The sequence below is a fragment of the Felis catus genome, chromosome A2 (genome assembly GCF_018350175.1).
Source record: "Felis catus isolate Fca126 chromosome A2, F.catus_Fca126_mat1.0, whole genome shotgun sequence".
Classification (NCBI taxonomy): domain Eukaryota; kingdom Metazoa; phylum Chordata; class Mammalia; order Carnivora; family Felidae; genus Felis; species Felis catus.
Window position 1 is genome coordinate 25,528,464 of NC_058369.1, and position 22,429 is coordinate 25,550,892.

Genomic DNA, 22,429 nt, shown 5'->3' on the forward strand with positions numbered 1-22,429 from the left:
TGCCTATTTCTAACAGGCCATTAAGTCCTTTAATACTGAAGTTCTTACAAAAAGGGGGCAGGGAATGTGGGAGAAATCTATATAGGCAGTCCTTAGTCTAATAGTACTCCTAACAAAAAGTATGAAAATATGACTTGGTTTTTGGCAACTACCCTAATAACTATCAGTAGGGGGCTTGTTAAATAAATTATGGCAGGATCTACACAACTAAATTGTATTAAAAGCCAATGAAATGAAAAAATAAAAGGCCAATAAAATGAATGAAATAAACAACATGAATAGGTGCTCAAGATAAATTTTTAAGTGAAAATAAGTTATAAAACATTGTATAACATGTCTGTTTTTTAAAATAAAAATGTATTTGTATAGAAAAAAACATCTTGAAGGAATAGGAGTTATCTCCTGGAGGCAGGATTCCAAGGGTCTGTAGTAATAACAAAAATGTATTTCAAAAATATGACTTAGCTTCAACATTAGTCTACCCTTGCCTTTGATTAACAAACAAACAAACAAATGAAAAACCATGCATACTAGGGCCTTAGGGAAGTATATTTAAGAGGAGGGAATGAAGAATTACTAATCCTAACTAAAAAATACAATATCTCACATATTGGAAGCTAATCATATCATCATAAAAATGGGATGGAGCGAGCAGAAGAATTATCTATGAAATTGCTGTCAAAACCAAAATGGTTTTGACAAATCTTTCTCAAAGATATGACAGTCCTATCTCAAAGATATGGCAGTCACATAAAATACAGAAATTTAAAGCAGCAGAGGCATAGGGTGCTGATTATGGTTCCTTAGTTTGAAGCCTACCCACAAATTCTCAGCCCTGGGAGAATGGAACTTTGAAAGATGTAATCTGTAAGTTATTTTCAGTGACTGAAAATAATAGTTGAAAAGGAAAGAGTTTACTACATTATTAAATAAATACATTTCCAATACCGGATTACCCATCCCAGTAATCTAACTCACACGTTCAGAGGACAGAATGTCATCAAAAGGTATAGAAAAGTCTTCTAAAAATTTTTGTAGAGGAAAATCTAAGCAACCGCTGTTTCCCATAAATATTGAAAACATGTATTACTTTGATGTGAGTCAAATAGAAAAAGAGAACAAAAATGACTTTAGCATGGCTAATTAAAACTTCAGTTAAATAGTTACCAGTTCCCACAGTCAAAAAATTGTCGTAATAATTCAATAGGAGGTTGAGCTCCGTATTTCTCCAATGCAGGCATATTCATGTCATCTATAAAAATTACACACTTCTTTCCCATAGGTGGTCCAAAAACTCCTTTGCGTCTTTTATCCAATCTAGCCATAATAATATTCTAAAATATAAAGAAGGGTAGTATTTAAAGCCATACTTAACATTAGGGGGGAAAAAAAAGAATTTACAGTCTAATTGTATAAGGAAATAAGACAAGAAGCACTCTTGTGTGTGTTTATATTTATTCATTTTTAGGGTGATATCAAACCTTATATTCAACATCAAAAAGCACTTACTGAAATCCTTCTATGGGCTCAGAATTGTTACATACATACCTATTTATATATTTATATTGCACACAAATGCAAAATATTTTCCTCATTGGATACCTCAACATACCTATTAACTTTAACTTAATGTCTAAAAGCACGAATCTAAATTTATACGACATTGAAATTAAGGGAATTCTATAGGTTTAAAACAACAGAAATGAGTCCCCTAGGTCAGGTGAGAATGGACACACATGAATTTAGGCATGGATGATTAAAATGGTGACTAGAAAGGGTCTCATGCAGTACTTTAAACTTGGTACAAAGATGGGGATGCCCAGCTGCTAGGTTCCTGTCACCTATTGTCACCTAAGATCATACAAAAATCCACAGTTTGAAAGATCTTTCATGGACAGAGCTTCAGTAGGCAGTAAACACCCTTAGGGACCCTCTAGGAAAGTTTAAAAAGAACAGTTGAAATTTCTTTTTCTCTCCCCCGGTGTCTTCTGCAGTTAAGAAATCAACTGTGGCTTCTTCTGGTGCTTATAAAAAGGATGACAAAGCTCAATAATTTAGCAATCATGCAAAAATGTTCCTTTGAATGTGGTTCCAACATTATTATGTTGGTGTCCTTTTATGTTTTCAAAATTTATTTGAGAGAGAGTGCACACATGTGTGCGTGAGCAAGGAAGGGGCAGAGAAAGCAGAAAAGAGAGAATCCCAAGCAGTCCCCACTAATGTCAGCACAGAGCCAGATGTGGGGATCCATCCCAGGAACCATAAGATCATGATCTGAGCCAAAATCAAGAGTTGGTTGCTTAACCGATTGAGCCACCCAGGCGCCTCAACTGGGGTGCCTCTTATCCTTTGTTTTTAAATAGGCAAGTTTAAAATAAAAATCAATATTCAACCCCAAAATTTAATTAATACAGATGGGAACATAAATTTTTTAAAAATGCTCTCTTGAACTTTTGCCTTAAAACTTGTTTTTAAAACCTTACTTATAGGGGTGCCTGGGTGGCTCAGCCGATTAAGCAATTAAGCCCCTGACTTCCACTCAGGTCATGGAGCCCCACATCTGGCTCCCTGCTGTCAGCACAGAGCCCACTTAGGATCTTCTGTTCCCCTCTCTCTGTCCCTCCCCTGCTCCCACTTGTGCTCTTTCTCAAAAATAAATAAAAAATTTAAAAAAAAACCCAGAAACTTACTTATAATGCAAAAACCAAGAGTTCTTTAGTTTTACTTAAATTTATAGATGATTTACACAGCTGCTCATAATTTATTACCAAATTGGTTTCCATACAACACCCAGTGCTCATCCCAAAAGATGCCCTCCCCTATACCCATCATCCACCGTCCCCTCCCTCCCACCCTTAATATACAATTTTAAAAACTAATCAAATAAGGTAGAAAAGTTCATTATTGACCCATGTTTCTGGCTTTAAACTAACCTGAACCTGGTTGGCACTGGTCCGTGCAGAGAAATTAATATAAAAAGGGAAATACTGGTCCTTTTCCAAGTGATTCATTAGTTTATCCTTCACATACACTGATTTTCCTGTACCGGTTGGACCCACAAAAAGCAATGGCCTTTATGAAAACAATGAACATATCATTTGAAAGGGAAAAAGACAGAATAACATTTTTACTGAAGAAGGCTGAAATTGGTTGCAAACTTAAATAATCAAATCACCTTCATCTAAAAATTCATGTTTTAATCATGTAAGACTGGAAAAAAGTGAGGACTGGCACACACTTCGTTTACTGTTACTGAGACTTTAATAGTATCAAACTATTATTTGGACAGATGTAACATTACTATATGCAAAACCACTCATAAACAAGTAATAACATGCTTTGCTTTTCAGAAAAGCAAGCTAAAGCTTGTCTCCTCAGAAGAGGGATGTATTTTTGTACTTTCAGTTGGAGGTACGGGCAAGGGGGTGCAATGTGGAAGAGACTAATAAGGTGAGACATTAAGACAGGATTAGGCTGTTTCACAGTTAGTAAAAACTAGGTGACCATGAAGTCTAAAGCTAATAGTGATATATACCTCTTAACCGGATTTTAGAATCTAAAATAGCATTTTAGAATAGCCTTTAGAAACATTTGTCTAAAGCTCCACGTCAGGCTCTGTGCTGACAGCTCAGAGCCTGGAGCCTGCTTCAGATTCTGTCTCCCTCTCTCTCTGACCCTCCCCCACTCACACTCTGTCTCTGTCTCTCTCTCAAGAATAAATAAACATTAAAAAAGTAAAAAAAAAAAAGAAACACTTGTCTAAAAGTAAACTCTAAGGAATTCTCAATTCAGTGGGGCCTCAAGCAGAGTTTCTCATTCTTTTTTTTATTTAATGTTTTATTTATTTTTGAGAGAGAGAGTGCAAGTGGGGAGGGGCAAAGAGATAGGGGAACAGAGGATCTGAAGCAGGCTCTGTGCTGACAACAGAGAGCTGGATGTGGGGCTCAAATCCATGAACCTGAGCCAAAGTCAGAAACTTAACTGACTAAGCTACCCAGAAGCCCCAGGGTTTCTCATTCTTGAGTGATCATAACTAATTTAAAAAGGAAAAAAAAATCCTATGAATTTATGTCCACAGAACTGTGGGGAATCACAGTGGAAATCTTGTTTAGAATTAAAAACTAAATACTGACACTCTGAGTGATAATTTGGCACCCCACAATACATAAAGACAAACACAAGGATGGATGCTAAAGCTGAGAAGCAGTGTCCTGCTGTACACGGTCATCTAAGGGACCCACATTATGCTAATATTAATTTTAAAAATTATCACTGAAGCACCATAAAATTAAAGTTCTTTTAGAACTGCAGTGGCCCATACAGGCACAAGAACAGACACTCAGATCGATGGAACAGAATAGAGAACCCAGAAATGGACCCACAAACATATGGCCAACTAATCTTTGACAAAGCAGGAAAGAATATCCAATGGAATAAAGACAGCCTCTTCAGCAAGTGGTGCTGGGAAAACTGGACAGTGACACGCAGAAGAATGAACCTGGACCACTTTCTTACACCATACACAAAAATAAACTCAAAATGGATGAAAGACCTCAACGTAAGACAGAAAGCCATCAAAATCTTTGAGGAGAAAGCAGGCAAAACCTCTTTGACCTTGGCCGCAGCAACTTCTTACTCAACATGTCTCCAGAGGCAAGGGAAACAAAAGCAAAAAAGAACTATTGGGATCTCATCGAAATAAAAAGCTTCTACACAGTGAAGGAAAAATCAGCAAAACTAAAAGGCAACCTACAGAATGGGAGAAGATATTTGCAAATGACATATCAGATAAAGGGTTAGTATCCAAATCTATCAAGAACTTCTCAAACACCCAAAACACAAATAATCCAGTGAAGAAATGGGCAGAAGACATGAATAGACATTTCTCCAAAGAAGACATCTAGATGGCCAACCAACACATGAAAAACTGCTCAACATCACTCATCATCTGGGAAATACAAATCAAAACCACAAGGAGATACCACCTCACACCTGTCAGAATGGCTAACATTAACAGCTCAGGCAACAACAGATGTTGGCGAGGATGCGGAGAAAGAGGATCTCTTTTGTGCTGCTGATGGAAATGCAAACTGGTGCAGCCACTCTGGAAAACAGTATGGAAGTTCCTCAAAAAATTAAAAATAAAACTACCCTATGACCCAGGAGTTCCACTACTAGGAATTTACCCAAAGGATACAGGAACGCTGATTCATAGGGTCACACATACCCCAATGTTTACAGCACTGCTATCAACAATAGCCAAAGTATGGAAAGAGTCCAAATGTCCATCAATGGATGAATGGATAAAGAAGATGTGGTATATATATATATATATATATATATATATATATATATATATATATATGGTGGAGTATTACTCAGCAATCAAAAAGAATGAAATCTTGCCATTTGCAACTACGTGGATGGAACTAGAGGCTATTATGCTAAGCAAAATAAGTCAGTCAGAGAAAGAGAAATATCATATGACTTCACTCATATAAGGACTTTAAGATACAAAACAGATGAACATAATGGAAGGGAAGGAAAAATAATATAAAAACAGGGAGGGGGACAAAAACATAAAAGACTCTTAAATACGGAAAACAGAGGGTTGCTGGAGGGGTTGTGGGAAGGGAGACAGGCTAAAAGGGCAAGGGGCATTAAGGAATCTACTCCAGAAATCATTGTTACACTATATGCTAACTTGGATGTAAATTAAAAAAATAAATTAAATAGAAATTAGAAAAAAAAAAAAAAAAAAAAAGAACTATGGTGGCCCCTGAAACTTCATCTACATGTTTCAGTCTGAGTAACACTTGCCTTATAGACAACTATTTGTTAAAAAATTTTTTTTAATAAAATCCTGTTCTTGGGGCACCTGGGTGACTCAGTTGGTTGAGCATCTGACTTCTGCTCAGGTCATGATCTCGCAGTTTGTGAGTTTGTGTCCCACCTCGGGCTCCATGCTGACAGCTCAGAGCCTTGAGCCTGCTTTGTATTCTGTGCCTCCCTCGCTCTCTGCCCCTCCCCTGCTCATGCTCTGTCTCTCAAAAATAAACAAACATTAAAAAAATTAAAAAATAAATAAAATAAAATACTGTTCTTAACTTGGGGCCCAGGACCAATGGAAGAAATTCCTAGCGTTCAGAGAATCTGTGAACTTGGATGACAAAAAAGTTGTATCTTTGCTTTTACTATCCTTAACTAAAATGGAGCGATTGTATCAATAGTACCTGTGTCTTTGTCACCAACAGAAATCACAGATAATATTCTAAATATTACAATGGTTACAGATATCTCAAAAATATCACTTATGCTTATTACTTCTTCAAAATTGTGATGGGCATCAGACTCACTGCTAGAACATCGATCTTAATGTGTCAACAAACATGAATTACACAAACATAGGTCAAATTTGTTCAATATTTTAGTAAATGTATTTCAATATGTCCTTTCCTTCACAATTTTGTATTTGTATGTATTCATTTAAAAGCATTATTCTAAAAAATAATAAAAACATTTTTAAAAGCATTATTCTGACAAATCGTTCATGGCACAAAAGGGGAAAAGAATTCTTATACTAGGGTATCCCTAGAATTGGCAAGTGCCTTCCGTTCCTTTTTCTTTTCAATATTAGCCTCTACGTGTAAAATTTTAACAAATAAGCACTGAGTAATGTATAGAAGTTTTGAATCACTATATTGTAAACCTGAAACTAACGTATAACACTGTATGTTAACTATACTGGATTAAAAATTTTTTTAATCTAATAATAGAAATAATGTACCTCACGGGCTATTTTTTTCTGTTTTTTCTTTAATTAAAAAGATAAAACTGTCACAAAATTCACATAAAAACAGGTTCTTCATCAAAAACAAATAAACCATGACATTCATGCACATTATGTAAGCCTGTCTCATTTAAATAGAATCAATGATAAATTATGCCTAATGTTTTAAAAGAAAAATAACTACAGAAATGTTATTAAGAAAGTTGGTATGAATATGCCTACAGTACAGACTAGACTTTTGATCAGTTTCCTGTCCTCTTCTTTGATGGGCTCTTCTGATTTAAGTCTGAGATCTCCACGTTCATCTTAAGCTATGAAGAACTGGCATAAGACATACTTGAAAAATTCTAAGTGGGAGGTTGTGGATCATAGTGTGTCTGATACTCCGGAGCATATCGAACTTGTGAGTAGAATGCATGCCTTTCACCAACTGCAACTGACTTTTAGTCTGCTGTTACAAATACAAGAAATATAAAGTGGTTTATGAGGCAACAAATATGGCGGGTAATTTTCTGGAGTAGGCAGGAGAAAAACCTGGATTCTAGGTTTACCACTAGTGACAGAGGTCACTGCTAGCATGTCAATTAGTCCCCGAGGGTCTCCATTATCTGAAAATGGATTACCTTTAAGTTTACTTCAAAAATCCTATGATCCTATTAGAATGGCACTGGTATATTTAAAATGCATTTTCATAAGAGTTTCTTACTTTGCATAGGTAATACTCAAATCCATTAGAAATGTATATCTAATTGTGTCCATTGTAGGGACTATTATATCTTGAATCTTGACATGTTTTTCTCCTAGATAAGCACTTTTAATTAATTCATTCCAGTGGACCCAGCGACCTCGGTTTTTCAACTACAAGAGAACATAAGTTTTAAAATAGAATCATGCACTTGATATCTGAAAGTCTCTTTTTAACATACTGTTATCATATTTGCTTTTAAAAACCCTAGTCTAGGGGCGCCTGGGTGGCTCAGTCGGATGAGCGTCCGACTTCAGCCCGGGTCACGATCTCGCGGTCTGTGAGTTCGAGCCCCGCGTCAGGCTCTGGGCTGATGGCTCAGAGCCTGGAGCCTGCTTCCGATTCTGTGTCTCCCTCTCTCTCTCTACCCCTCCCCCGTTCATGCTCTGTCTCTCTCTGTCTCAAGAATAAATAAACGTTAAAAAAAACAAATTAAAAAAAAAAACACCCTAGTCTATCATAATAATAAAAACTTTCTCTAGGAATAATTCATCTAAAATAACATATATGACATTTTATAGTCATGAGGTAGATTAATAAGCACCTATGAATCCACCACCCTATTTAAAGAAACACACATTTATCTTTGGATTAATTATCCCCCTGCTTCAGTGCTATGGCTGGCATTGAAAAATCTTTTCCTGTTTTCCAGCAAATTGTGTATGTATATGGTATGTGTCTGGATGGTGGTAATTTTCCAAGTTTGAGTGTATATGTCTTTAGTAATTCATATTCTTATTTTTTTTAGGGTTTAGCTTTTATTTTTATCAAAGTTACATATGCACATATTTTAGAGTTAAAACTTTTACAAAGGTTAAGAAAAAGAGCAGTTTCCCACTCTTGTTTTCTCCTCTCCAGTAGCAACTACCTTTGCCTCTTTAAGCTGGACATTTTGGGATTCACCTCCAACTCAAAGAATCTAATTGTGTGATCATCTCTTGAGTTTTTAGTTTTAGAGATTTTTTTTTACTTCCCACTATGACTAATGAAGATGAAACACTCTCTCTCTCTCTCTCTCTCTCTCTCTCTCTCTCTGGACATATTCTTAAAATTCTATATTAGCATGGTGTTGGGGAAAGATTTCCACACTAGTAGTCAGGAGAGCTGGATTCAAGTCCTGGCTCTGCTAGCCACTCACCTTTCTAGGCATGCTTCTCTATCTATAAATCCCGAGATTTAGCTAAAGTTGTAACAAAGCCCTCCACAGATCGTATGTCTCTGAAGTAAAATTTGCATGAATCAAATGATTATTTGGGTGCTTGCTGTTTAAAAGAATCTTTTTGCAAATTATTATTTTTTAATGTCCATTTATCCTTGAGAGAGGAAGAGAGAGAGCAAGTGTGTGGGGAAGGGGCAGAGAGAGAGAGAGAAAGAAAGAATCCCAAGCAGGCTCCACACTGTGAGCACAGAGTCTGATGTGGGGCTCAAACTCATGACCTGTGAGATCATGACCTGAGCCAAAATCAAGAGTCAGACACTTAACCGACTGAGCCACCCAGGCAACCCGTAAATTATTATTTTTAAGTGGAGAAAATATATTTAACTTAAATCTGAAATTATAAAATATCCTTAAAGAAAGTTATCTACACTGTCCACAAGTTAAAGGAGGAGAAGCTAAAGAGAAGGGACTAAAACACCAACCACAGGGGTCAAAACAACTGGGAACCCAGTTTTGCCTGCTGACCCAAGACTTTGTGTTTTGTAACTTACCATGCCAAGTATTTTATATCATACCTCATACATGTAGTCATAGACCAGGCCTTTTTCATCAAAGTGGCATTCCCATTTACCCACAGAGTCTGGCACTGGATTGTTTACGTCTCTTCCCATTATGATTAACCGTAGGAAGGTGTCAAAAACAATCCGACCCTCTGTATCACAACTCCCTCCAATGGACCAAATCAAAGAAAATACGAAGGAAGCCTGTTGGTTAAAAAATTGTTTTAATTTAAACTAATAATTTAAAATAAATTTCTCACAAATTAACTAAAATTTTACATATTAAGGAGGCCTGGTAAATATATTTAGAAAGCGTCAGATGTCCAGGTAAAGTGGAATGGAGCACAGTTAAGTCACAGAGAGCGTTATTTCTCTAGCACTATCTATCTAAATTTAAAATGTCCATGCCAAGTGATCTAGGAATTTCTCTTTTAGGAGTTTATCCTTGAATATATTACCACCTGTCAAAATGATGTATACATAAAAATATTTACTGCAGCACTGCTGGTGACAGCCAAAGATAAGGAGCGACCCAAATGTTCTTCAATAGGGCTCTATTTAATTGGATTATGCTATGCATATTGGAATACATGCAGCTGTTTAAAAAGGTAACTCAATAAGTATACGGATATGGGACAATCTCTAAGGTATATTGTGAGAAAAGGTACAAATCTGCATGCATAGTATGTTAACATGTGTAAAACATGTATTCACATAAAAGAGAGTATGGATCAAATACCTCCAGCAGGCTACTTAAGGCAGGTAATGGTATTTGCCTTGAGAATGGCTAGGGCACTAGTATGGATAGAAAACCTGCTTTTGCCTTTTGAATTTTACTCTAGGTACATGCCTTATCTAGTTTAAAAAATCTATCAAATTTATATATATTTTCAAGAGAAAAATTTTAACCAGGTATCAATTTATAGTAGTCTTTTTTTTTTTTTTTTGAGGGGGAGGCAGAGGGAGAGGGAGAGGAGGCGGGGGGAGGGAGGGAGAGAGAGAGAGAGAGGGAGAGAGAGAAAGAGAGAGAATATATCTTAAGTAGTCTCCATACTCAGCACAGAGCCAGACTTGGGAACAGATCTCACGGCTGTGAGATCACAACCCGAGCCAAAATAGTCAGATCCTTAACTGACTGAGCCACCCAGGCACCCCAATTTATTTTAGTCTTTAAAAATGATTCTAAACCATTAAAAAAAATAGAGGGAATTTAGGCTTACCAACAGAATAAAACTTTTAAAAAATGTGTGTGTGTATATATATATATATATATATATATATATATATATACACACACAGTATATATATATATATATATATATATATATATATATATACACACACACACACACACATACACATATATACACATATACTTACATATATGTATATATATATACACAGTATATATATATATACACACACACACACACATACACATATATACACATATACTTACATATATATATATATATATATATACACAGTATATATATATATATATACACACACACACACACATACACATATATACACATATACTTACATATATACATATACATATATACCATGAAGGTTATACAGGTGAGCTATTCATAAAATACTTTTAATTTATAAGCAGGTAACATTGATAGGTATGGAACAATATTAAAAACTAGTTCTGTAAAAGGCAGTTCCAAACTTTGGGAGACAAAAGGGGATACAAATAAATTATGCTTCAAACATGTCTGTTCTATTTCTTCTAATAAAGGTGAAAGGAGAGGAGGAAAGGAGGGGATGCTGAGCAGGAAACCCTGGAATGTGAGGTGACGGAGGTAGAAGATTTTCTGTGGCAACAAGGTGAAGGGAAAGCAATGGAAGGGAACCACTCTTACCACAGAGCAGAAGAGAAGGTAGACTCAGTAGAGAAGATGAAGGTATTTCCAAATAAGGTGCCAGGTGGTAAGAAAGCACAGAGCAGGGAAGAGAACAAAACCTATTCCCTTTGGGTCCCTCAGAGTCCTGTTCTCTGGCCTTCTCTGACTCCTCCCTAACTACGTTCTCTATGGATCCTGCTGGCCTCACCCCCACTAGTTGGATGCCTATTTCTGGTCTCTTAGAACCAGCTCGTAGCAGCCTACATCCTGGCTTCACCTTAAGACAAAATTAATTCACTAAATTGATACTGGATTAGTATTAAGTCACCGTATTAAGTGTTTATCAAATTATGATCTTTCATAAGAATAGGATGGTTTGGGTTCATTTGGGTATATATTACTTTCTTTAAAATGTTTTTTTTTTTTTTTCAGTTGGAATACCAGGTCAGGGCAACTTCATTATTATCTTCAGTTATTCTTTCGGTGCTCACCAAAAAAATAGTTCTGGATCTTATAATGCCTTCCTCAGTACAATGATCATTTCCAGAGGCACATTTGATTCTGTGAATAAAAATCCCATTAAGTATATAAACCTACCATAATCCAAACACGAATATGTTTGCTTGTAGGATCATTTTCCAGCACGTCACAGAGTAGTACTTCAAAGAGGCGTGTAAGAGATACAACCACATTGCTATCACTTGTAGGAATCAGTTCCTGCAAAGTGAAAAGGATAAGATACTTTGCCTTCATCTTACTTGGAGAATAAAAAATGATAAGTAATTCATTTAAAAATTCCTCACACCAGTCAAAATAAGTAGTATCAAAAAGGATAAGAAATGACAAGTGTTGGCAAGAATGTGGAGAAAAGGGAACCCTTACACACTGTTGGTAAGAATGTAACCTGATGTAACTGCTCTGGAAAACAGCGTGGAGGTTCCTGAAAAAATTAAAAATAGAACTATCATCTGATCCAGTAATTCCACTTCTGGGTATTTACCCAAAGGAAATGAAAACACCAATTCAAAAAGCACAGCTATGTTTATTGCAGTATTGTTTACAATAGACAAGAAATGGAAGCAACCCAAGTGTCCAGATGAATGGAAGATGTGTGGGATATATACAATGGAGTGTTACTCAGCCATGAAAAGGAATCAAATCTTGCCATTTGCAACAACATGGATGGACCTACAGGGTAGTATACTAAATGAAATAAGTCAGACAGAAAAAGACAAATGATTTCACTCATATGCGGACTCTTAAAAAACAAATGAACAAACAACAACAACAAGATAGAAACACTTCATTGAATGTAGAGAAAAAACCGGTGGTTGCTAGAGCAGAGGGGGGTGGGAGGGTAGGCAAAACAGTGAAGGGGATTAAAAATAATACAATCAAAACTGATAAAAGTACATATGGTTTTTATAATATTTAAACCGTAAAGAATTTAAACTGTAGGCATGATAAAAACATCTCTCAGAGATCTTAGCTTATCCTATTACACAATTGTACATAATATACTCTTATTCTAAATTCTCTGAGAAATGAAATCTAGACACTATAAGAAAATAAAGTGTTCTCAGGATAGCAGAAATGAAGTCTCTAACAGCCATTCATTCATTTTTTTCAACAAATATTTATGAAAAACATACTATACCTATATATCAAGCTAGGAGATATGCAAATAAAATGCAAGATCCCTGAAAAAGAGTGATATTGAAATTAAATAGACAAAAAATAGTATGATGTAATAATGACGTGACAGAGGAAGTCCCAGGAAAGGGTGGGTGGGGGAAGACACTAGAGCACTTGGATTAGCCCAGATCCGGGGAATAGGATAAAAAGGGAAATTAGGAGAGGAGTAATTCAAGGAAGGCTTCCCAGATAAAGGATTAGCTGAGCTAAATTTGGAAGGAAAATGTCAGTTAGCCAGGTGCAGAGGGGAAGGATATTCAAGGCAGGGGAACTACACATATGCAGAAATGGAGGTGTAAGCAGACCTGGAGTGTTAGGAGGATTCCGTGGGATGTAAGAATAGAGTGTGAAAGAAGAATGACAAGAAGTAAGTCTTGAGAAGCAGACAGAGGTCACATCCTGAAAGGTTTTAAAGGCTGTGTGTAAGGATCTCCTGAGAAGAGGAAGAGGGTTCCAATGGAGGGTAAGTACGGGAGTTCACGGAATGAATTTGTGTTTTGGAATCTTCATTCTGGTAGTAGGATATAGTCAGAACCAGAGCAGCTCTATTATATTGATTCAGGCAAGAAATTATGAAGGTCAGGACTGAGGCTACCATACAAGGAAGGAGGGATGGTCAGAGGAACCTGGATGGAAAGGAGAGGACAGATACAAAAGTTAGCAAGGACAGAAAAATCAATAGATCCTGGGGACTAACTAGAAGTGGAAACTATGGGAATAAATTATGAAAAAATCTATTATTCATTAGAAAGATGGAGCCTACTTTGTATTATTTGCAGCATATAGTATTAGAGTTTATTTTTGTTTTTGCTTTAGATTTTAAGTAATCTCTACACCCAATGTGAGGCTCGAACTCACAACCCCAAGACCAAGAGTTGCATGCTTCACCAACTGAAGCATTCGAGTTTTAAAATTTAAAAAACTGAAAAATGACTTTATATTTTCTCTATGAAGACACTGCACAAAATTTTCATAAAGTGGAATTCATTTTTTTCTTGTGCACAGAGTATTTTTCTTATCTCTAAAGTTATATTTTAGGATGAAAAAAATCTACTGAAAACCCCATTTCCCTTCTCAATATCAATATATTAGCTTATGTGTAAGTAACTAATGTGTGTGAGTGTATGTGTGTAGCAGGTTGAATCCCCGAAAAGAGAGGCCCACATGCTAATCCCCGCAACCCATGAATGTGATCTTATTTGGAGAAAGGGTCTTGGAAGACATAAAGATCTCAAGATGAGGAGATCATTCTGGAGTATCTGACCCTAAATCCTTATAAGAGTCACACAGTAAAGAGACAGAGTAGAGGCCAGGAGAACATGAGGGAAGAGACTGGAATAATGCAGCCATAAGCCAAGGAAGGCTTTGAGCCAAAAGGAGTTGGGAGAGGTAATAAAGATTCTCCCTTGGAGCTTCCAGAGGAAGCTTGGCCCTGCCAACATCTTGATTTCAGACTTCTAGCCCCAGGACTGTGGCAGAATAAACTTCTGTTGCTTTAAACCACCAAGTTTATGGTAATTTGTTATGACAGCCCTGAGAAACTAATACAATATATAAAGTTTTCTCATAAAATACTAAATATACATGTGAGTTTTAAAGTCACATATTTAAAATACCTTGAAAATATGGAAAACTATTGGGAATTTTAAAGCTTTAGTTAATATAGTTTTATCCAAAGAGTTTAGCAGGAATAAATTTTACCTCTGGGTTTATTCAGGTATAACTTGAGCAATATAAAACCAAAGGTGGATATTACTATAATGGTGGTGGGTAAATCACTTTTAAATTCTGCTATAAAAGTTAAAAGATAAAACTATTAAAGTAACTGTAACTAAATTATGTTAATGGATATGTAATATAAATAGATGCTAATTGTGACATCAATAGGGAAGGAGGTAAAGTGGAGAGTTCTTGAATACAAATGAAGATAAGTTATTAGCTTAAAAGAGACTGTTATAACTAGAAGATATTTTATATAAGCGCCTTTGAACTACTAAGAAAATACCTATAGAAGTCACACACACAAAAAAAGAATCAAAACCTATCAATACAAAACAACCCAATGAAACACCAAGGAAGACATCAAAAGAGAAAAGAGAAACAAACAAACAAAAAAAACACAAACAAACCCAAGACAAACAGAAAACAGTTAACAAAATAGCAATAGCAAATTCCTCCCTATCAAAATTACTTTAAATGTAAACATATTAAACTCCCCCAACTAAAAAGATAGAGCAGCTGAATGGATAAAAACAAACAAACAAACAAAAAAAAACCCACCAAGATCCAGGGGCGCTTGGGTGGTTCAGTCAGTTAAGTATCTAACTTCGGCTCAGGTTATGATCTCACGGTTCGTGAGTTCGAGCCCAGTGTTGTGCTCTGTGCTGACAGCTCAGAGCCTGAAACTGCTTCGGATTCTGTGTCTCCTCCTCTCTCTGCCCCTCCCCTGCTTGCACTCGTTCTCACTCTCTCTCTCTCTCTCTCAAAAATAAATAAATAACATTTAAATAATCAAGATCCAACTGTATGCTGCCTAGAAGAAATACATAGGCTGAAAGTGAAGGAATAGGAAAAGATATTCCATGAAAATGGTAACGAACAGAAATCACGAGTGGCTATATTTGTATCATAGTAGACTTTAAGCAAACCTGTCTCTAGAGACAAAGAATGTCATAATGATGGAAGTTCAATTCAACAGGAAGATAAAACTATTTTAAATATATATGCACCCAACATCAGAGCACCTAGGTATATAAATAAATATTGACAGATCCAGTGGCACCTGGGTGGCTCAGTTGGTTGAGCATCTGACTCTTGGTTTTGGCTCAGGTCATGATCTCATGGTTCATGAGTTTGAGCCTCACGTGGGGTTCTGTGCTGATGGTGCTGAGCCTGCTTGGTATTCTCTCTCTCTCCCTCTCTTTCTGCCCCTCCCCCCTCTCTCAAAATAAATAAATAAAAACTTTAAAAAACTATTAAAAATATTGACAGATCTGAAAGGAGAAATTGATGGCAATATAAAAATGGTAGTGGATTTCAATATCCCACTTTCAATAAGGTATAGAATATCTAGACAGAAATTCAGAAAAGAAACAGTAGATTTGAACCACACTAGATCAAATGGACCTAAGAAATACATGTAGAACTGTTCACCCAACAGTAGAAGGATACATATTCTTTCTCAAGCTCACATGGAATATTCTCCAGGACAGACCCCATGTTAGGTCACAAAACAAGTCAACAAATTTAAGATTAAAATTATATCAAATATCTTTTCTGACCCCAATGGAATAAAACTAGAAATCAGTAACCACAAGAAAATGGGAAAATTCACAAATACACATGTAAAAAAGATGGTCTTAAACAACTACTGAGTCCAAGGGGAAATTAAAAGGAAAATCAAAAAATATCTTGAGACAAATGAAACACAACATACCAAAACTCATGAGATGCATCAAAAGCAGTACTAAGAGGGAAGTTTATAACAATAAATGTTTATATTAAAAAAGAAATCTCGGGGCACCTGGGTGGCTCAGTCTGTTAAGCATCACGACTTCGGCTCAGGTCCTGATCTCACAGTTTATGAGTTTGAGCCCACTTCGAATTCTGTGTCTTTCTCTCTCTCTATCCCTCCCTGCCCCTGCTCATACTCTGTCTCTCTCTCTCTTAAAGATAAATAAACATTAAAAAATAAAAATAAAATAAAATAAATAAAAAAGAAATCTCAAATAAACAACCTAACTTAAACCCCAAAGAACTAGAAAAAGAACAAACTAAACCCATTGTTGGCATAATGAAACAAATGAGATCAGAACAGAAATAAATGAAATAGAGAATAGAAAAACAATAGAAAAAAGTCAAAATGAAGAGTTGCTTTTTTTGAAAATATAAATAAAAACAATAAAATCTTAGCTAGACTAAGAATAAAACAAAGACTCAAATAAGTAAAATCAGGAATCAAAGAAAAAGCACACAACAAATGCCTCAGAAATAAAAAGGATCATCAAGGGATAATTATGGATGATTATATACAAATAAGTTGGATAACTTGGAGGACATAGATAAATTCCTAGAAATATACAACCTGCCAAGACTGAATCAAGAAGAATAGGAAGCCTGAACATATCAGTAACAGAGATTGAAGTTCTAATGAAAAACTTCCCAGAGAAAAATCCAGATGACTTCACAGCTGAAGTCTACCAAACATTCAAAGAATTAATACAATCCTTCTTAAACTCTTGCAAAAATTAGAAGTAGAGGAAATACTTCCAAACTCATTCTATGAGGCTAGAATCACCATGATACTAAAACCAGATGAAGATACCACAAGAAAAGAAAATTATAGGCCATTATCTCTGATGAACATAGAGGCAAAAGTCCTCAATAAAATACTAGCAAGCTGAATTCAACACACCAAAAAGATTACATACTATAGCCAAGTTGGATTTATCCCTGGATGCAAGAGATATGCAAATTAATCAATGTGATACACTGCATTAACAGAATGAAGGACAAAAATCCCATTCTCAACTCAATAGATTCAGAAAGAGCATTTGACAAAGTTTAACATCCATTTCTGATAAAAACTCTCAATAAAATAGATATAAAGGGAAATCTCTGCAATGAAATAGAGGACATTTATGAAAAGCCCACAGTTAAATCATAATCCATAGCATAAAACTGAGAGCTCTTCTGCTAAGATCTGGTGTGAGGCAAGGATGTTCACTCCCACCACTTCTTTTCAACAAGAAGTACTAACTAGAGCAATTAGACAACAAAATAAAGGGCATCCAAATCAGAAAAGAAGTAAAATGATCTCTATTTGCAGATGACATGTCCTTATACGTAGAAAACCCTAAAGACCACATACAAAAAAATACCTTTTAAAACAAACTGACTCCGTAAAGCTACAGGATGCAAAAATCATTTGGGAAAAAAAATCAGTTGCATTTGTTTATACCACCAATGGTCTATCTGGCAAGGAAATCAGGAGAACAATTTGACTTATGATAGCATCACAAAGAATATAATACTTAGGAATAAATTTAACCAGGAACATGAAATATCTGTACATTGAAAACTATAAAACATTAATGAAAGAGATTGAAGAAGACACAAATAAATGGAAAAGTATCCTGTGCTCATAGACTAGAAAAATTGGCATTGTTAAAATGTCCATACTACCTAAAGGGATCTACAGATTCAAAGTAATTCCTATCAAAATTCCAATGGCAGGGGCACCTGGGTGGCTCAGTTGGTTAAGCATCCAACTTCGGCTCAGGTCATGATCTCGCGGTTCATGAGTTTGAACCCTGTGATGGGCTCTGTGCTGACAGCTCAAGAGCCTGGAGCCAGCCTCAAATTCTGTGTCTCCTGCTCTTTCAGCCCCTCTCCCCACTTACACTCTGTCTCTCTCAAAAATAAACACTAAAATTCCTATGGCAAAAAAAAAAAAAATTCTAAAATTTGTGTGGAACCACAAAAGACTCTATCTAAACAGCCAAAATAATCTTAAGAAAGAAGAAAAGAGTTGAAAGCATCACAATTCCTGATTTCAAATTATATTACAAAGCTCTAGTGATCAAAACAATATGGTACTGGCATAAAAACAGACATATAAACCAATGGAACAGAATAGCAAATCCAAAATAAAGCCAAGCATATAGTCAACTGATCTTTAACAAGGGCAACAAGAAAACACAATGTGAAAAGGAAAGTCTCTTCAATAAATGGTGTTGAGTAAATTGGATATCCACATATAAAAGAATGAAACTTTTATTATCTTACACCATACACAAAAATTAACTCAAAAGGCGCTCAAGACTGAAATGTAAAACCTTAAACCATTAAAATCCCAGAAGAAAACACAGGGGGAAAGCTCCTTCTTTTTTTAAGTTTATTTGTATATTTATTTTGAGAGAGAGAGAGAAAGCACAAGTGGGGAAGGGGCAGAGAGAGAGGGAGGGAGAGATAGAGAGAATCCCAAGCAGGCTCCACACCACCAGTGCAGAGACCGATGCGGGGCTTGAACTCACGAACTGTGAGATCATGACCTGAACCAAAGTCAGACGCTTAACCTACTGAGCCACCTAGGCACCCTGGAAAAGCTCCTTTAAAAAAAAAAAAAAAAGAAAGAAAAAGTATTTCTTTAAATTCACATTAGCATACAATGTAGAATTGGTTTCAGGAGTAGAACCTAGTCATTCCTCACTTACATATAATACACAGTGTTTATCCCAACAAGTGCCCTCCTTAATGCCCATCACCCATCTAGCCCATGCCCCCCCACACACACACCCTCCAGCAATCTTAAGTTTGTTCTCTGTATTTAACAGCCTCTTATGGTTTGCCTCCCTATTTTTCCTTTCCCTTCCCCTGTGTTCAACTGTTTTGTTTCTTAGACTCCACTTGTCTTCCCCTGACTTATTTCACTTAGCATAATACAACTCTAATTCCATACATGGAATAGACATATACACACATATATACATATACATACATACATACATATACATATATACATATGTATATATGCATATATATGTATATATATATATATATATATATATATATATATATACATATATATATATAATCTTTATCCATTCATCTATCTATGGACACTCGGGCCACTTCTATAATTTGGCGATTGTAGATAATGCTGCTATAAACTTCGGGGTGCATGTAACACTTCAAATTAGTATTTTTGTATCCTTTGGATAAATACTTAGTAGCACAATTGCTGGATTGTAGGGTTACTTCTATTTTTTAACTTTTTGAGGAACTTCCATACTGTTTTCCAGAGTGGCTGCACCACTTTGCATTCCTACCAATGGTGCAAGAGGGTTCCCCTTTCTCCATATCCTCATCAACACCTGTTGTTTCTTGTGTTTTGAGTTTATTCTGACAGGTGTGAGGCGATATCTCATTGTAGTTTTGATTTGTATTTCCCTGATGATCAGCAATGTTGAATACCTTTTTATGTGTCTATGAGTCATCTGAATATCTTCTTTGAAAAAGTGTCTATTCATGTCTTCTGCCCATTTCTTTACTGGATTATTTCATTTTTGGGTATTGAGTTTGATAAGTTCTTTATAGATTTTGGATAGTAACCCCTTATCTGATATGTCATTTGCAAATATCTTCTCCCATTTTGTCAATTACCTTTTAGTTTTGTTGTTTCCTTTGCTATACAAAAGCTTTTTATCTTGAGTTCTCAGTTCATTTTTGCTTATATTCCCCTTGTCTCCAGAGACATGTCTAGTAAGAAGTTGCTATAGGAAAGGTCGCAGAGAGGCAAAGAGGTTGCTGCCTGTTTTCTACTCTAGGATTTTGATAGTCTCCTGTCTTATGTTTAGGTCTTTCATCCATTTTGAATTTATTTTTGTGTGTGGTGAAAGAAAGTGGTCCAGTTTTATTCTTCTGCATGTTGCTGTTGTCCAGTTTTCCCAGCACTATTTGCTGAAGAGACTGTCTTTTTTCCATTGGATATTCTTTCCTGCTTTGTCAAAGATTAGTTGGCCATTTGTTTTTTGGTCCATTTCTGGGTTCTCTGTTCTGTTCCATTGATCTATGTACTTGCTTTTGTGCCAGTACCATATTGTCTTGGTGATTACAGCTTTGTAAAACAGCTTAAAGTCCAGAACTGTGATGCCTCTAGCTTTGGTTTTCTTTTTCAACATTATACTGACTAGTCAGGGTCTTTTCTGGTTCCATACAAATTTTAGAATTGTTGGCATTTAGAATGCTGGTGCTATTTTCATAGGGATTGCATTGAATGTGTAGATTGCTTTGGGTAGTATAGACATTTTAACAATATTTGTCTTTAAAGTCTCCTTGACATTGGCCTTGGCAATGATTTTTTGGATAAGACAAAAGCTCAGGCAACAAAAGCAAAAATAAAGTGGGACTACATCAAACTGAAAGTTTCTGCACGGTAAGGGAAATCATCAACAAAATGAAAAGGCAACCTATAAACTGAGGGGAAATATTTGCAAATTATATATCTGATAAGGGGTTAATATAAAAAATACATAAAAATTCATATAATATAAAAAAGAACCCAAACAATCTAATTTAAAAATGGGCAAAGGACCTGAATAGACACTTTTCAGAGAAGACATGCCAATGGCTAACCAGGTATATGAGAAGGCACTCGACATCACAAATCATCAGAAAATGCAAATCGAAACCACAGTGAGATATCACCTCACACCTTTTAGGATGAGAAGAAAAATGAAAGGTGACAAGTGTTAGTGAGGATGTGGAGAAAAGAGAACCCTTGTGCATTGCTGGTGTGAATGTAAATTGGCACAGTCACTGTGGAAAACAGTATGAAAGATCCTCGAAAAACTAAAAATAGAATGTTTAATCTAGCAATCCCTCTTCAGGACATGAAATCAGTACCTTAAATATATATCTGAAATTAGTTGGAAGATGGCAGTGTAGGAGGATGTTGGGCTCACCTCATCCTGCTGATTGCTTAGATTCCACCCACATCTGCCTAAATAACCCAGAAAACCACCAGAAGACTAGCAGAACGGACTCTCCGGAGCCAAGCATGGACAAGAGGCCCAAGAAAGAGGGTAGGAGGGGCGAAGAGGTGCTGCGCACTACATGGACTGGAGGGAGGGAGCCGGGGCTGTGGAGGGGCAACCAGCCTGGCAAGGCAGAGCCCCCGAGTCTGGCTTGCAAAAGCGGAGGGGCCAGACGGAGTGTGTTCTGACAGTCAGCGGGACTTAACATCTGGAATGTTATAAACAACAGCTCTGCTCTCAGAGAGCCAGGAGGGCGAGAGGACACCTAGAGGGAGAGTTGTGAACCCCAGAAAACAGAGCTCAGCTTGGCAGGGAATGAAGGCGCTGCCAAGTGCTGTATCCCTCTCCCATCCCCCAGCTCCCCTCACAGAGCTTGCTTGCACCGTGCAAACACCCAATGCTGTGCTTCTGTGGATCCATCGCTCCAACGGGTCTGCCTCCCTCTGGGTGCTGCAGGACTCCTCCCTCAGGGGACCACTGACAGCAAAGCAAGCTAAGCCTGCCCCTCCCGCCCCTGTGCACCTTGTGGATCCACCCCAGCTAATATACCAGATCCCACTGAAGCAGCACCACAAGCCTGGCAGTGTGCGAGTAGCCCAGACAGGGGCCACACCAATCCACAGTGAGTCCTGCCCCTGGTAAAGGGGAAGATAAGGTACACAACAGTCTGACTGTGGCCCCAGTGGTGGGCTGCGGACAGACATCGGGTCTGACTGTCGCCCCACCCACCAACACAAGTTCTCCAGACAGCACAGGGGAAGTGCCCTGCAGTTCCGCGCCACCCCAGGGACTATCCAAAATGACAAAACGGAAGAATTCTCCTCAAAAGAAACTCCAGGAAGTAGCGACAACTAACAAATTGATCAAAAACGATTTAAGCAATATAACAGAACAAGAATTTAGAATGATAGTCATAAAATTAATCGCTGGGCTTGAAAAAAATATAGAGGACATCTAAGAATCTATTGCTACAGAGATCAAGGGACTAAGAAATAGTCATGAGGAACTAAAAAATGGTATAAATGAGGTGCAAAATAAAATAGAGGCAGCCATAGCACGGATTGAAGAGGCAGAGAAGAGAATAGGT

At 36.7% G+C, this 22,429-nt stretch overlaps 1 protein-coding gene across 18 annotated transcripts in view; it reads right to left on the reverse strand.

The window, feature by feature from the left end:
• The window catches only part of DNAH12 (dynein axonemal heavy chain 12), a 221,014-nt gene that overhangs the window by 104,376 nt on the left and 94,209 nt on the right, over positions 1–22,429 (reverse strand). For 17 of the 18 annotated variants that reach the window (XM_045051717.1, XM_045051716.1, XM_045051715.1 and 14 more), the window contains 5 exons: positions 11,708–11,827; positions 9,270–9,458; positions 7,497–7,648; positions 2,934–3,072; positions 1,168–1,334 (listed from right to left, as the gene is read on the reverse strand). In XM_045051717.1, the coding sequence (XP_044907652.1) occupies positions 1,168–1,334; positions 2,934–3,072; positions 7,497–7,648; positions 9,270–9,458; positions 11,708–11,827 (767 nt within the window). Of the gene's footprint in view, positions 1–1,167; positions 1,335–2,933; positions 3,073–7,496; positions 7,649–9,269; positions 9,459–11,707; positions 11,828–22,429 lie in introns of those variants that run through there. The other variant, XR_006593793.1, reaches the window with a different exon arrangement.